The sequence below is a fragment of the Bison bison genome, unplaced genomic scaffold (assembly GCF_000754665.1).
Source record: "Bison bison bison isolate TAMUID 2011002044 unplaced genomic scaffold, Bison_UMD1.0 scf7180017864452, whole genome shotgun sequence".
NCBI lineage: Eukaryota > Metazoa > Chordata > Mammalia > Artiodactyla > Bovidae > Bison > Bison bison.
Window position 1 is genome coordinate 10,010,720 of NW_011495014.1, and position 17,973 is coordinate 10,028,692.

Here is a 17,973-nt window from a genome sequence, read left to right on the forward strand (position 1 = left end):
TTCGTGGCTGTTATCACTTTATATTCCCACCAACAGTGCAAGAGGTTTCCCCTTTCTTTTTTTTTTTTAAATTTTATTTTATTTTTAAACTTTACAATATTGTATTGGTTCTGCCATATATCGAAATGAATCCGCCACAGGCATACATGTGTTCCCCACCCTGAACCCTCCTCCCTCCCCGTACCATCCCTCTGGGTCGTCCCAGTGCACCAGCCCCAAGCATCCAGTATCGTGCATCGAATCTGGACTGGCGACTCGTTTCATATATGATGATATACATATTTCAATGCCATTCTCGCAAATCATCCCACCCTCTCCCTCTCCCACAGAGTCCAAAAGACTGTTCGATACATCAGTGTCTCTTTTGCTGTCTTGTATACAGGGTTAAGAGGATGTGGAGAAAAGGGAACCCTCTTAACACTGTTGGTGGGAATGCAAACTAGTACAGCCACTATGGAGAACGGTGTGGAGATTCCTTAAAAATCTGGAAATAGAACTGCCTTATGATCCAGCAATCCCACTGCTGGGCATACACACTGAGGTTTCCCCTTTCTCCACATCCTCTCCAGCATTTATTTTTTGTAGATTTGACGATGGCCATTCCTATCAGTGTGAGGTGATAGTTCAATGTAGTTTTGATATGCATTTTTCTAATAATGAGCAATGTTGAGCATCTTTTCATGTGTTTGGTGGTTTTCTGTATATTTTCTTTGGAGAAATGTCTGTTTATGTCTTCTGCCCACTTTTTGATTGGGTTGCCTGTTTATCTGGTATTGAGCTATATAAGCTCCTTGCATATTTTGGAGATTAATCCTTTGTCAGTTGCTTCATTTGCAAATATTTTCTCCCATTTTGAGGGTTTTTTATCTTGCTAATGATTACTTTTGGTGTGCAAAAGCTTTTAAGTTTAATTAGGTCCCATTTGTTTATTTTTGTATTTATTTCCATTACTCTAGGAAGTGGATCAAAGATCTTGCTGCAATTTATTTCAGAGTGTTCTGCCTATGTTGTCCTCTAGGAGTTTTATATTTCCTAGTCTTATATTTAGGCCTTTACTCCATTTTGTGTTTATCTTTGTGTATGGTGTTAGGAAGTGTTCTAATTTCATTCTTTTACATATGGCTGTTCAGCTTTCCCAACACCACTTACTGACGAGGATTTCTTTTCTCCATTGTATGTTCTTTCCTCCTTTGTCAAATTTAAGATGCCCACAGGTGCATGAGTTTATCTCTGGGCTTTCCATCTTGTTCCATTGATCCGTGTTTCTATTTTTGTGCCAGTACCATACTGTCGTGATAACTGTTGTTTTGTAGTATAAAGTCAGGAAGGTTGATTCCTCCAGCTCCACTTTTCTTCTCAAGGTTGCTTTAGGTATTCAGGGTCTTTTTGTTTCCATACAAATAGTAAAAATTTTTATTCTAGTTTTGTGAAAAATGCCCTTGGTAATTCAATAGGGATTGCATTCAATCTGCAGATTGCTCAGGGTAGTTATTTTCACAGTATTGATTCTTTCAATCCAAGAACATAGTATATTCTCCATTGTGTCGTCTTTGATTTCTCTCATCAGTGTCTTATTTTCTGCATACATGTCTTTTGTCTCTATGGGTAGGTTTATTCCCAGATATTTTATTCTTTCTGTTGCAGTGGTGAGTGGGATTGTTTCCTTAATTTCTCTGATTTTTTGTTGTTTGTGTATCAGAATGCAAGGGATTTCTATATATTAATTTTGTATCCTGCAACTTTACTAAATTTTCTGTGTACAGTATTGGGCTTCCCTGGTGGCTCAGACAGGTTAAAAAAAAAAACTCGGGTCACCTGCATTGCAGGCTTTTTTTGACGCCTGTGTTGGGAAGAGCCCCTGGAGAAGGGAATGGCTACCCACTCCAGTATTCTTGCTTGGAGAATTCCATGGACAGGAAGAACGGGCAGGCATAGTATACTGTCATCTGCAGTCAAGAGTTTTATTTCTTTTCCAATCTGGATTCCTGTTACGTTTCTTCTCTGCTTGCCTGACTAGGACTTCCAATAATAGTGGCAAGAGTGAGCACCCTTTCTTGTTCCTGATCTCAGAGGAAATACTTTCAGTTTTCACCATTGAGCAGCCTTTATTATGTTGAGTTAGGTTCCTTCCATGCCTAATTTCTGGTGAGTTTTTATCATATATAGTTGTTGAATTTTGATGAAAGCTTTTCCTGCATCTATTGAGATTACCATATAGTTTTTATCTTTCAGTTTCTTATTTTTTGTCTCACATTGATTGATTTGTGTGTATTCATGCTCAGGATATATCCCACTTGATCATGTTGTGATCCTTCTTGATGAAATTTTAAATAGGTTTGTTTTTGTGCTTTTTCTGATAGCTTGGTATTAACATGTAGAAAGGCAACAGATTTCTATATCCTGTAGGCTTATTTTATTCTAATTTTTTGGTGGAGACTTTAGGGTTATTCTATATATAGTATCCTGTCATCTGCAGATGTGGGTTTTCCTTCTTCCCTGGCAGTTTGGTTGCCTTTTCTTTTCTTGTCAGATTGCTGTGGCTAGGACTTCTAATACGGTGTTAAATAGATGTGGCAGGAGTGTGGACATCCTTATCTCTTGATTTTAGAGGAAAGGCTTTCAGCTTTTATCCACTGTGTATGATGTTAACTGTTGAGTTTTTCATAAATGGACTTTTATGTTGAGATGTCCCCTCTATACACAACTTTTAAGTTTGTATCCTGCAACTTTGTTAAATTTGTTGTGTGTGTGTGTATGGGGGTGATGGCTGGGAATCTGAATTACCTTCTTTACATGTTGCTAGATTTGAATTTTTTATCATCTTAAAATATTCTTACTGGAATCACTTAATGTATGTTGTCTCGAATTTTGTCTCATTCATTTCAGTCTTGGCTCTCTTGTTTTCTTAATAGCTCCATGGTATACTTCTTTCATTTTATGTATTTAAAATAAACATAAGTGTACATCTTGAACTTTCACATAATGAAAAGTCAAGAAGTGTAGTCTATGAAGTACAGTTGATTTAGTGTTAATTTCTACTGTACAGAAAAGTGATTCTTATAACTACATAAACGTTTTCATATTCTTTTCCATTATGGCTTATCACAGGTGGTTGAATAGAGATAGTGCCTTGTACTGTATAGCAGGATCTTGTTGTTCGTCCATCCTATATATGTTTACATATGCTAATCCCAAACTCCCCATCGTTCCCTCCCTCTTGACAACCACATGTAAGTCTATTTTTGTTTGTAGATATATTCATTTATGTATTATTCTAGATTCTACATGTAAGTGATACTGTATTTTTTACATGCTGCTATAAACGACATTTCATTTTTTTGGGTAACAGTCCATTGTATATATGTACTTTCTTTGTCCATTCATCTGTCAGTGGACATTTAGGTTGTTTCCATGTCTTGAATATTGTAAAATATTGTTGCTATTAACATGGGGTGTGTATATCTTTTTGAATTATAGTTTTATCTGGATATATGCCCAGGAATAGGATTGCTGGCTTATACAGTAGTTCCATTTTTAGTTTGAGGAACCCCAGTATTGCTTTCTATAGTATCTGCACCAGTTCACATTCCCACCAACAGTGTAGAAGGATTCCTTTTTCTCTACACTCCATCCAGCATTATTTGTAGACTTTTTGATGATGGCCATTCTGACTGGTGTGAGGAGATACCTCATTGTAATTTTTATTTGTATTTCTCTAGTAATTAGTGATGTTGATCATCTTTTCAGATGCCTACTGGCTATCTGTATGTCTTCTGCCCATTTTTTGATTGGATTTTAAGTTACTGATTGAGGTGTATGAGCTGTTTGTGTATCTTAGAACTTAAGCCCTTGTCAATCACATCATTTGCAAATATTTTCTCCCAGTCTATAAATATTTTCATTTTGTTTATAGTTTTTTTTTTTGCTGAGAAGCACATCTCTTTGGGGTCTAGCTGCTTTAAGTATCATGTTTGTATGATCATGTTGTTGCACAAAGCAGTAATCTGTTCATTCTCGTGTGAATATACAGTTTGTTTATTCATGCTACTGTTGGTAGTCAGTGTTGGCTGTTACACAAGTGCTGCCATGAACCTTTCATCATTTTTTGAGTGATTATACATATGCATTTCTATTGGGTGTATTCCTAGGAATGGATATATAGTTATCAAGAGTGGTTGAATCAGTTTATACTTCTACTAGCAGTGAATGAGGATTCCAGTTGCTCCACAGCTTTCCATACATTTAGTATTGCCTTTGTTTTTCATTTTAACTGTTGTGGTACCATGTATTTTTAAATGTTACTATTTTTATTGATGCAATTGTAGATTCACATTCCTTAAGAAATAAGAGATATCTTGCACTTTTCCCAGTTCCTTCACTGGCAGCATTTTGCAGATGACACTATAATATTACAACGAGGCTATTAACACTGATGCAATTCACAATTCTTAGCTTTCCCCAGATGTGTATTAAGTTGTATACAGTTTCGCCCCTGTTGGAGGTTTTGAGTATCAACCACCAAGTCATGACAAAACAGATAATCCCACAAGGACCCTTCTTAATACCTTTTTATAACTACATACATTACCTGACTTGCTCTCTTCTCACCTCCACCCCAGTCTGTCCTGTTTCTAACACTTTGTCATTTCATATTCTTATATGGATGGACTTACACAGTAAATAACCTTTGGGGATTAGTTTTTTCCTGAATAACATAATCCCCAGCAAGTCACCATCAGTTTATTTTTAGCTTTCCTGTGTTACTTTGTTTTAGAAGTGTTCCTGTGGAAAAGATTAGGACTGAAGTTTTTAAATTAATTTAACTGTATCTTTAGTGAAAGTGAAGTAAAAAGTCATTCAGTCGTGTCCAACTCTTTGCAACCCCATGGACTATACAACCCATGGAATTCTCCAGGCAAGAATACTGGAGTGGGTAGCCTTTCCCTTCTTCGGGGATCGTGAACCCATTTCCTGCATTGCAGGCACATTCTTCACCAGCTGAGTCACAAGGGAAGCCCAAGAATATCTTTAATAGAATCGAACAATTTTTTGTCTCCTAGTTCACCTTTCACTCTTCTTTCCTGGATTGATCATGTGTCCTCCGCCCCCACCATGGTATTTTGGACAACCTGTACCTTACATCTGTTAACTGTCTTCAGAAAAAAAAAATATATGACCCGTTTCTGCCTATATTTCAGTATTCTTACAGTATTTTTTCATCTGTCCTTTTAAATTATGCATGCAGCGATGAAAAACACTTAAGCAGCATAAATGTTTTTAAAATGTGGTCCTCTTCCATACTCCAGTATATCCTTGCAGATATTTTTCTCTTCATTTATCATTTTGTTGTATAACACATGCAATGATATTTTTAAATTTACTTAATATATATCAGATAGCATTCCCTTGTTAGTATATTCAGAACTACTTCATTCTCAACTGCAAGACAGTATCTTATGGTATGAATGTTGCATAAATTAACTTACTCTGTTAAGACAGTTCTCCATTTATTCTTTAAACATCCACAGGCATATTGTTATATACATTTGTTTAAATATTTCTGTTGGATTCATTCTTCATGCTTATAGGCACTGCCATTTTTTAGTTTTAATTATGCTTACCTTTATTTGGCTCTGACAGTAAAGCGTTTGTCTACAATGTGGGAGACCCCGGTTCAATACCCAGGTCGGGAAGATCCCCTGGAGAAGGAAATGGCAACCCACTCTGGTACTCTTACCTGGAAAATTCCATGGATGGAGGAGTCTGGTGGGCTACAGTCCATGGGGTTGCAAAGAGTCGGACACGACTGAGCAACTTCACCTTTATTTTTAAATATTGTCATGTCCAATTTTTGTCCATTTTGACCTCCAAATAAATTTTAGAATTACTTGCTGTGCCTCAAAAGACAATCTCATTGACATTTTTATTACAATTACAGAAACTTTAAAAACTTAATTTGGGGATGGAATGAGTAGGAATAACAGCTTTGCACTAGTCAGGGTTTTCTGTCTACTCTGAACATTTAAATATGTTAATTTTTAGTAAAAAACCTAATAAATGTTAAGCACTTTGTGACATTGAGAAAAATCAGCATTTTATCTCAGTTATCTATAGAGAGTACATTCTTTGGCATCTGTTAAGTATAAACATAATGTCAGTTTCTGATTTTTTGTTATAGACAGATGTCTATTTTTATTTTTCTTGTTCAGGGTCCACTACTTCTTGAATGAATTCTATGCCTTTTATCAATTCTGGAAAACTTTGCTATTCTCATTGTATATAGCTTCTCCTGCTTAGCCGTCATCTATTCTGCCTTAATGCTGTAATCTTTTCATGAGAGGTTTTTTTTTTTCTTCAAAATTCCAATAGTTATATTTGTCATTCTGGAAGTTTGATTTAGCGTGTAGATTAAGAGGCATAGATTCTGGACCCAAATTGCTTGGATTCAAATCCCACCTCTATCTTTCTGTATTTTTGTGACGTTGGAAAGTTATTCAGGCCTTGTGTGAGTTAATTCTTAAAATTGTACAGATTAGATAATATAGGTAACAGTGCCCTGGAACAGTCTGTGTGGTGCATGGTAAGTCAACTTCAGTCATGTCCGACTCTTGGCGACCCTATGGACCATAGCCTGCCCGGCTCTCCTCTTGGAACACTCTGATGATACACAATTAGCTGTGTATTAGATAATCATTTTCATAGTACATTGTTTCTTCAATCCATCCCCATTTTAGGAATACTCACTGGTTGTAGCTATCTTCTTTCTAAGGTTTGTGCAGTCCTAGTACTTTTGTTTCTGCGTCTCATCTTCAGTCAAGTATTACCTGTAGGTGTAAGTAGGTGTACAGGGATAGGGCATATAGCGCCAAAGCGGTGGTGGGCGGCAGTGGGCTAAGAACTGGGACAGCAGATGTATTAAAATTTCAGAGCCCAGGCCTGTGAGCTAGTATTCAATACAGCAAAAAGTCATTTGAACCCATATTAAAATATGCTGCTTTTAGTCACTGTTTCTAAATGGAAGAAATTTGGGGGTTAACTTAATCTTTGTTACTAGAAGTGTATAAAATGAATAAGTATCATTACTGAACTGAGGACTATCTGCTATAGCTTTTGTCAGCTCAGTATCTGGGTTTATAGTGAGAGTCAGATGATACTCCCTGGGTGAAAATAATTTTAATATTAAAAACTTTAAAATCCTTAGGTCAATTTTAAAATATAATGAAAACAAGCAAAGTTAGTTTATACTGAATGTAAATGTTCACTTTGTATTTCTTTTTAAAAATTGTCAGTTTTTTCTTCTAATGATGTTTGATTTCAAATAGGCTAACTCTAGTTGCTTTTAAAATTATACATGACAGGCTGTGTCTGTGGGGGTGAGGAAGTGGTCCTTGCTTTGTAGCTCTGATAATCCTTTTTACTGCTTTGAGATGAACCTCGGTAGGAGAGTTTGAAAGCTAACATAATTAGCAATGCTGCAGATCTACTCAGAATTCTTGCTTCCTTTGTCAAACAGATGTTTCAGGGGATTATATCTGTTACCAGTAGAGAACTGCTGATTATTCCAATCACTATTTATAATGTCACAGAAAGTTTACATTCAACTTTAGGGTTAGCTGTGACCAGTGTAACTGACTTCCCTATAGCAGGAAGTGTGTACCTCCATGGAGTGAATGGGTTGACATTTTATTCACCGCTGCTGCTGCTGCTAGGTCACTTCAGTCGTGTCCAACCCTGTGCGACCCCATAGACGGCAGCCCACCAGGCTCCCCCATCCCTGGGTTCTCCAGGCAAGAACACTGGAGTGGGGTGCCATTGCCTTCTCCATTATTCACTGCTACCACCCAAGAAATTGAAAATTCACGAGCAGGCAAGGAAAAATTACTCATTTAAAAACAGAGCTGAATTAAAGGTAATAAAGTACTATTATGATAATATGCTCTAAAAAATGTAGATTTCATACTCTCCACTCTCACTTTCATAGTTGTATGATAAGTTAAAGAAGCTCACTGATTAAAAGCCCACTATCTAATTTGAATATTACAGTAAAGAATTAATAGGTACTGATAATACTTTTGGTCTCATCTTTTTAAAGAGATACTAGTGTAAAAGTAAACTAGTAGATGAAAAGTACAGACCTCCCTAAGCATCAAAACGGAAGAAAACAGGTCCTATAGTGAAGGAATTTATATAAGTGATGTATGAAAATAAAGAATGATAGAACTATTACCAAACATACTGATAATAACAATTTGGCTTAAGTCATCCCTAAAGAGAGTCAAGATTTGAGGTTAGTTCACAAAGCACAGTTCAACCTAAAACAAGGATTCAGAGAGATTAGAAATAAAAGGACAGACAGAAATTAGATAGTTCCAACTAAAAATAGGGGTTATACAGTTGCCAGTGAAAGAGTTCAGACCCCAAAAAGTTAAAATGACACACACAGGATGATATAGTACACTGGAGATGGCGAGTCTCCGTGAGGCTAACCGCCATTAGCCGCAGCCCCAAACACAGCAACAGTTTTCACAGAGCAGAAACAAAGTAAGGAGAAATACAGCATGGTAAGAGACTTGATCATACCTCTCAGTCCAAAATAGGAAGTATACTTTCTTTTTGAATGTATCACCAGAAATAACAAAAACAGCATTGTGTCACCACAATGGATGGTAAGAAACTAGTAACAAAACTGGGCCCCTTTCACCTGGAAGATTAAAAACATGCTGTTATCCTAGTATCTAGCCTGGTGGCAAATGAATTGGCTGTAGCTCAAGTCACAGTATTTCAGAGTAATACTAACACACACATCATTTATCAGTGATAGACCAGTGTGATACATAAGTTTGTATATCAGCTTTTGATAAATAAAAATTGAGTATATTTTCCTATGCAAACAGTTTTTACAACTCAATAGTAAGACATCCCAACTGATAAAAACAGGCAAAGGATTTGAATAGACCTTTCCCCATAGAAGATATACAAATGGCCACAGCCACTGGAAAAGGTGCTCAGCATCATTAGGGAAGTGAACACCAAAACCACAATGAGATACCACCTTCATATCCACTAGGATGATTTTAAAAAGATGGAAGATGGCAAGGATGTGCCAGATAACAAGTACCACGTTATGATTCTTTTTATAAGAAATGTCCAGAATAGGCAAATCCATACAGACAGAAAATAGTAGTCACTGGGGGAGAGGAGTGATTGCTAATGTGGTTCAGAGGTCCATGACTCTATAAAGAGCTAAGCTTGCTTTCTGGAGTGATGAAACTGTGAAATGAGATAGTGTAATTCACAGTTATGCAACCACCACTAAGAACCCCTGAATTGTATATACTTAAAAGGGTGGATTTTATGGTATGTGGATTATATCTCAAAAACAAAAGGTGGTAACAATATCTGCAGAAAGCATTATGTCCTCTTGGACTCAGAAAATGGAATAAGTTGAGGTTATTAAAACCTCATACTGTCTCTCAGAACTCTGGCTTCTAAGGAGGAGGAACTACCCAGCTGGTGTCCTCTCTAAAGGGAAGAAGGCAAGACAAATTTGAGCAGTACCTACAATGAAGCAACGAAAAAAATTTGGAGAGTATACCCCTACCAGATAAAGGTCCACAACTAGCCACAACACTGACAAGCCTTCAACCTTTTTTTATCTCCTTCTAGAGGAATCTTAGAGAGTTTAACAAGGAGCCAGTGGGCGTAATCCACATTTAGTGAGTTAAATCAGCAAGGACTCAATAATACAGCCTTCATGTCGTACGCATGCCTGTATGTGCAAACAAAAAGCAGTTAAAAGGTATGATGGAGGCTTAATTTACAAAAACAAAACCAAAACACTGGATATTAGAAATAGGCATAGAAATAGGCAAACCAGCATGAAGAAAACCATAAAACATCCCTGCAATGGAAGGCTACACTGGAAAACATGGAAAGCTTATTAGCACACCAATGTAGGACGATTCATTGTCAGCAGGATGTCACTATTAGGCTTCTTCCAAGAAATATATAGCAGGTGACTAGTAGGTTCCAAGGCAAAGAATACATAACGACGTGCCCTATCAGATACTAGAACATGTTATACAGTCTCTGTAAAGAACAGTGTGGTATCAGCACATGAGTAGACAGACTAATGGAAAATAATTTTTTAAAATCCAGAAGTTTAGTGAATGATAAAAATGAAATTTTAAATCAGTGGGAAAAATAAAGAATTTAAACAAGTGGTATTCTGACAGCTAGTCCTATGGAAAGGATAAAACTAGCCCAATCTGTCATACTACACATTAAATTCCAAATGAATCAGACATATATTAAAAAAATGAAACCTTTACAGGTCCTTTTACAGTTACAGAAGTAAGTGAAGGTTAACTCCTTGATAACCTGGGAATAGGAATACTTCTAACCTGGATTCAAAAGCCAAAAGAAGTATAAAAATTTAAATCTTTATTTCATCTACAGAATATGAACACTTCAAGAAAAATATCAATCCCTGTCAAACTTGTCCAAACAACAGAAGAGAGAAAACTTACAAACTCATTTTATGAGCCAGCATTACCCTGATAACAAAATCAGATGAGAGCACACAGGAAAAGGAAATTTCAGGTCAATATCCTTGATAACCATAGATGTAAAAATCCTCAACAAAATATCAGCAAGCCGAATTCAACAATACATTAAAAGAATCATACACCATGATCAAGTGGATTTAGTCTAAGGATGCAAGAATTATTCAGCATCTGTAAATCAATGTGATGCATCGCATTAAGAAAATGAAGGATAAAAATCATGAACATCTCAATAGATGCAGAAAAGTATCTCCCAAATTTAATATCCACTTATGATAAGAACTTTCAATAAAGTAGGCATAGAGAGCCATTACCTTAAAATCATAAAGGTTACATATGACTCACCTCATACTCAATGGTAAAAAGCTGAAATGGCTTCCTTTAAAGATGTGGGACAAGGGTGCAGACTCTTACCACTTTTATTCAACACAGGACTGGAGGGCCTTGCCAGTGCATTTAGTCAAGAAAAAGAAAAGGCATCCAAATTGGAAAAGAAGTAAAATTTGATGACATACATAGAAAACCCTAGAGAGTTCCTAAAAAATCTATTATAACTAATCAACCAATTCAGTGAAGTGAGTTTACCCAGTCACTAGGTAAAAATCAGTTGTGTTTCCGTATACTAGTAACAAGCAATCAGAGAAATGAAGAAAACAGTGCTATTTGTAATTGCATCAAAAAGAATGAAATATCTAAGAATTTAACTCAGGAGGTAAGAGATCTATACACTGAAAACTACAAGACATTACGGTAATTGAAGACACAAATAAATGGAAAGATACTCTGTGCTCATGGATAGTACCATAAACTGTCCATACTACCTAAGCAATCTGCAGATTTCAGTGCAATCTCTAACAAAATTGCAATGGCATTTTTCATCAAAATAGAACAATTTTTAAATGTGTATTAAGCAACAAGTGACTCCAAATAACCAAAGCAATCTTAAGAAACAAGAACACCAATAATTATGTTGCATACCTGAAGCTTATGTCAGTTATATCTCAAAAATAAATCTGAAATTAAGAAAGAGCAATCTAGTAGAAAAATTAGTAAAAAATATGGTCAGTTCACAGGAAAAAGAAAAGCAAATGGTTCTTAAACAGAAGAAAGAATGCTCTAGCTCCCTTAAAATGCTCATGAGAAACTGGTAAAAACTCAGTTTGACAACATAGTCTCTTGGCTGGGCTCTAGGGAAGATTCAGGCACTCTAGTCAGTGTTGCTAGTGGTGAAAAATGGTAGAATTCCTATGAAAGTACAAGCATTTCTAGCAAAATTATATGAATGTATTCTTCAGTGCAGCAAATCCTACTGCTAGAATTCCCTCCCAAATGATAAGACTGTTCATTGCAGCACTATTTGTAAAAGGTACTGGAAATAACCCAGATGTTCATTAATACATCCATACAGGAATGTGGGGGAATAAAAAAGCCAATCGGGTATAGAATAGTATGGAGCATGGTAAATTTTATGCAGGAATATAGAGGAATAAGGATATGTGTAAGGGTATATGTATGTGTGTGCACACATACATTTGCTTGTATTTTCAAAAGGAAAAGGTAAACGATAACTTACCTGGTTACCTGCATGGGAAGAGAGGTTACATGGGTCGGACAGATACAGACTTTTCTTGATGTGACTTGTTCTTACAGTTCTACTTTGAAGACCCTTAAATGTTTATACATCATGAAAAGCAAACCAGTCTCTAATAATTGGGAGGATAAAAAGGGAAGTAAATGGACCACATTATATGTCCAGTAACAATCAGAAAAAAATTTTTTTCAAGTGATTCTGAAACACAATTTCAGTTAGACAACTGTTGTGGATCAATTGGGGCTTCCCTTGTGGCTCAGTGGTAAAGAATTGACCTGCCAGTGCAGGACACACAGGTTCGATTCCTGATCCAGGAAGATCCCCTGGAGAAGGAATAGGCTACCCACTCCAGTATTCTTGCCTGGAGAATCCCATGGACTGAGGAGTCTGGGGCAGGTACAGTCCATGGGGTCACAAAAAGAGTCGGACACGACTTAGTGACTAAACAAGTCCATCTATCATGGTGACAGAAAGAAATCTTCAGAATCTTTAACAGTTTTTTGTTAGTAACACATTGGCATTGTTAGTTTGCAACGGTTTTATGCATTGCAGATTAAAACAAATAGGTTACAGTGTAAATGTAATTAGAAACTAAGATTTTCTGTTTGAAAGAGCTACAAGTATAAAAATAGTGAAGCAAAACCTCCAACCTTTATACAGGTACAAATAAGTTTGTAAGAACATGGTATTAAAATCCTTAGCCAGTGGATCTTTTTTTTCTTTTGGCAGTGTAAATGCCTTTACTATCAAGTCCATAGTAGGGTAGGGTACGCTCTATAACCTCTTGGCATCTTGTTTCCCTGACTTTTCCGTATGTTGGAAAGTCAGGCTGAGTCTTCCCTGGAACTCTTTGCTCCCGTCTGTAGCCACAGTAACTGATGCACAGATCTGGTGGCACAGCCGGACCTTGCAGCTTTACCACCACTCGCCTCTCTCCTACCTGATTCATTTCCTTTCTTCCTTGGTGCTACATCTGAATTTTTAACAGAAGGCCCCTTTTCCAGTTTTTTGGGGACACTGTTCAAGGTAATTTGTGCAATCAATGTATCTTACATTGTAGAATTTAGGATGTCATTGCAGAAATATTTTGGGAGCAATGGTGCAAGACAAGAATACCACTTAAATCATAGTAAAGGCCTTGGCAGTGGAATTTTTATAACCATTTTAGTGATCCTAACTTCCCTTTTCCTACACTGCAAATAATTTGTGTATGTGGCTTTTTTCTTTTTTTTAGATGGCTACTCATATGAAAAGGAAGCAATGGAAAATTGGATCAGCAAAAAGAAACGTACCAGTCCCATGACAAATCTTGTTCTTTCTTCAGTGATACTTACACCAAATAGGACTCTGAAAATGGCCATCGATCGATGGCTAAGTGAGACACATCAAAAATAAAACTCTATATTGCGTTATTTATATTTTCTGTGATCTCACTTGAGTGATTTAAAGGTAAACTTTGTAAACTTAGTTACCTACCTTTTCATGTAATAGTGAATAAAATCTTAACCTATAGAGAAAGTTTTACTTTGACTTCAAATTGCAATGCTCAAGTTTATTCTTGTTATAGATCATATTCCATTATAACCAAAGATCAGAATAATCTAGACTAGAACATAATCCTAGTTAATAACATTTCATTTGATAACTCTCTGGAATCCTTCTAAAGAGATTTTTAGCAAAATAATTATAGATTTGTTTACGAATACATTGAGAAAGTCACTTTGATATATTTACTAGCAGTTTTTTTAGCTTCTAAGTTTGCAAGGTAGTAATGATTTTTTTCCCCATTGTCCAAACCTAGGTACAAGTTAGATAGCATAAATTATCACAGATACATTAAATTGACTTTGCTGAAACATATAAAGTGGCATACTAGCCTCCTTTTAGAATATAGAGTTCTTAAAAAGTTCTCACATCATAGTTTAAGCTAAGATGACTATACATTTGTACACAGTAGGCTGATAGCTAATACAAGCACCCTGACGAACATTTGCTCAGAAGACTTCAGGTCCCATAAGTGGAGGTTACACTGCCTCTCCCTCCCTCTCGCAAGTTGTTCACCAGAATGGAAGCCATTAGTGCAAAGCTTGCTAAAACTAAACTCTAAGGGCACGGAGGGACCAGGACTCTGTACTTACCCCCAAACCCTCACTGTAATTGTTCTGAAATTTGAAAACACAAATAAAAAAGCAATGTAAGGATATATTCCATCAAAAGACTTGTTAAAATCGGTAGTGTGCTCACCATTGGACCAGATATCTTGTGTTTTGATAAAATAATACTTATTTTTCAAAAGGGCTAGCTGGTTTTCACATAAAAATTACTAAAAATTATTGAAGTCACTGACAGAAAACACAATAAAAGATGTTATTTTTTAAATGTTTTAAAGAAGGTGATTTTCTTTTCCTACATTTCACTAGGATAGTTTCTAGTTAAGTGACTGAAAACTAAGATGCCAGTTTACCAAAGTGAAGTGTTCTGTTTTTCTCTACAAACAAACCAAAGCTAACTACTCCTCTCCACAAAGCACAGGCAAACAAAAAATCAAATCTAAAACCATCCATAGGAAAGGACACCGCCTGCCCTCTGCACTAGGGGCCACTGTCCCTGCAGGACTCGCTGCTTGGGCCTCAGCTCCCACCAACAGCCTCCCAAGGAGACAGCACTTCCTCGAACTACTGGACCAAATACATTTACTCAGAATCCATCACGGTAAATTCTAATAGTCACACTGGCAGCATCACAGGAAAAGTCATCCAATAAGCATTTATCTGTTACTAGATTTTCCCCTCCTACACAGTTTTGTTTTTTGACCTTGAGTTTAAATATATGACTTTAAATAAGGACTGAAAATACTTTCCCTTAAGCCTTGCTAATAATAGCAGTAACCATACAATAACCTGAAGTTGTTTAGGCTTAAGATTCCAAGTCAGGATATTTTAACACAACAGTTTAATGTTCACACTCATTCATAAGACTTTGAAACTGAAATATGTGGGTATAAACACGTTTAACTCAGAGATCAGTACACATGTGAAGAACAAAATTTCACATTAGCACAGTGTTCAGTGTATCGCCAAAGTGAGAGCTAAAAACTGAAGATACCGTGTTGCCAATAAAAACAGACGCCAGGATTTCTGGAACAGATGTTTAGAAGGCTCCTCATGCATGCTCGTTTCAGGCAAAAAGACTAATTTTGACCTTGAAATATTGGGATTTCTAGATGCCATTATCCTTGTTCTAAAATGAAATAAAAGTAAACATGCATTTGTAGTATTACTGAAAATCAGGCTATTCGCCTTTTTTTAGGGACACGATCACCCAGGATTAAAGTGAGACAGATAGCTGACATCAAGATCTTCTCTACTTAGCCACTGTTTCATTTAATGCAAAACAAACTATTGTCTTTATTCCAGACGGACAAGTACAGTAGTTGTGCAGAAACAAAACTACATAATGCAAGAGTAAGACTTCCACAACATTAAAGAAAACAATAAATAAGCCATTGTAGTTATAGCAGAACCTCATGAAGAGCCTCTTAAAAAAAAACACACAATGAAACTATACAGAGTACACTGCACACAGGAACCAATGCTGAAGAATGACGCCAGAAGATTCCTGTTCGTACAAGACCACAGTGGTGCTTATAGGAACTTCATTACAACTCTTCATTTTTAAAACATTCTGTAAATATAGAACTTCCTTCTCTCCAATTCTAGAAAATAATTTCACATCCCAACATATAAAACAAAGCACTCCCACCTCTCTGAAAACTAGCATTTTAACATCCTCCAATAGCATATCATTTTCATATAAAAATACCTTTAACTCAAGGATCATTCCTGTACCTTATCTTTACAAATGAATAATACATCAGTTTGGACTTGTAGCACCTCAGAGGTGTTCATATAAATGAGATAAAGTGCCGTTACTTGGATACTGTTAACATGCCCTATATATCGCTCAGTGCAATAAACAGCATGGGTGAAGCTTAAAAAGCACATGCAAATACATGACTTCCAGATTACTTGAAATAGTTATATTTACAAGTCTGAATACAACTTTAGCTATTCATATATACAACGTATAGCTCTAAAGTAATGACTATAATAAAAGCCATAGCCAACCATACCTTAAGTATCCAAATTAAACACTGTCCTTAGAGGACCTTGGAAGGCTTGTTCCAGGAGTGCTGTCATTGATAAAAGCAGTTTGGGAATCAGTTGAGAGCCAATTTACATGTCACCAAGAATGCTGTATAAGAATACAGACTACTACTACTAAAACTTAGTGTTTTAGTCCAAATTCAACTTAACTACCAATCATGACTCCAAATGGTTTATATCATTTTCAAATATTAAAAATACACTGAAGCAGGAATGTAGTTTCAAAAAAAGGTGCTATAAAAATATTTTAATGAGAACTGTAACAAATAAAAGTTGATCTTTTTAAGGGAACTATGAAGAGAACATTACCTGGATGTTCTTGTATTTTGCTTAAAAAAACAAACCAGCTGTATAATATGTAAAGTCAGATTTATATTCAGATAGAAATTACTCAGGTCTTTTATATCCATATATATATACATACACACACTCTGACCCTTGAACAACAGGGGTTTGAACTGTCCAGGCCCACTTTTTTTTCAGTCACTACGTACTAAGTACTACATGATCCACGGATGGTTGAATACAAGGATATGGAACTCTCCAGAGGACCCAACTGTAAAGTTATACATGGATTTTTGACTATAGAGGTTGGCGGCCCTAACCCCTACATTGTTTAAGGGTCAACCTATGTATACATACATATAAAGATTTGACTTATTGGAACTGTTACTTGAAAATTTCCTCTTTTCCACAACATATCACCTGGATATTATGTCATGAGTTAAACTATTACTAGATACTTACATTATCTAAGAAATAATGTGATCTTAACTACATAGCAAATGCTAGGAGAAAAGTGATAAAAACCAAACAATTTCGTAAGAGAAAAGCATATGCGTTAATGTCTTCCTGGCTGTCTTAAATTTTTAACTTAATAGGCATAGCTAGTTGCAGTTTTCCAATTCTGGTTAGCATTCTTATTTCTGGTGACTTCTAGTTTACTAAAGAAACTTAATCTGACACTTTCAGTGTATCAATGGCATCTGATCCACTCCAGAGGGGAAAAAATATATGGCTAAAAAGTAATTTTTCTCATGTACAACCATTTAATTATTACCAGGCACCAACACATTGTCTTCCAAATACTACAAATGGGTCTCTCTTAAGGCTCACACATTTGATTCTATGAATGATCGCTTTGGTTTTGCTGAAGGGAGGTGACTCCTGTGGGCTTCACTGCTGATATGAGACTGCTGTTTAGACATACTTTCCTGATACAGATGTGAAATGGTCTTAGTTACCCTGCTGTCCTGACAGTGGACTGGCATTTGGCACTTCTTTTCTTCTAGCTCCTTCACCTGGGCCCCGTTGTGGACACCTCCACCCAGGGTAGACCCAGGGCAGGCTTTGGCTTGCTTGAGAGAGGACTTCTCAGAGTTCGAGGCCTGCAGGCCAGCTGCAGAAGGTGTGCTTGTCAGCAGCCCCTCTGACACCGCACAGTGCCAGGTGCGGCCAGGGGGGTGGTTCTGCTGCTGGAACCTCGCGGTCTTATCCATGATGCCCATGAATGGAGTATTGCGAGGTCTGTGCTCAGCTGTGCCACTCGGAACCTGGCTACCAACCTTGTCTTTAATTCGAGCATCTGGTCCTTGGACTTTGAAGCCATCCGAGAAACTGCTGCTTGAAGCCAAACTACTGGTGGAGCTTG

The 17,973-nt window shown here is 36.6% G+C and overlaps 2 protein-coding genes across 3 annotated transcripts in view; one reads left to right on the forward strand and one right to left on the reverse strand.

The window, feature by feature from the left end:
- WDSUB1 (WD repeat, sterile alpha motif and U-box domain containing 1) overlaps positions 1-14,535 on the forward strand; it is a 67,182-nt gene extending 52,647 nt beyond the window's left edge. For both annotated transcript variants that reach the window (XM_010859003.1, XM_010859004.1), the window contains exon 11: positions 13,391-14,535. In XM_010859003.1, the coding sequence (XP_010857305.1) occupies positions 13,391-13,551 (161 nt within the window). In that variant the 3' untranslated portion in view covers positions 13,552-14,535. The remainder of the gene's footprint in view (positions 1-13,390) is intronic.
- A 1,008-nt stretch (positions 14,536-15,543) lies between these two features.
- The window catches only part of TANC1 (tetratricopeptide repeat, ankyrin repeat and coiled-coil containing 1), a 256,069-nt gene continuing 253,639 nt past the window's right edge, over positions 15,544-17,973 (reverse strand). The window contains exon 28 of the mRNA XM_010859027.1: positions 15,544-17,973. Coding sequence (XP_010857329.1) covers positions 17,435-17,973 — 539 coding nt within the window. The 3' untranslated portion in view covers positions 15,544-17,434.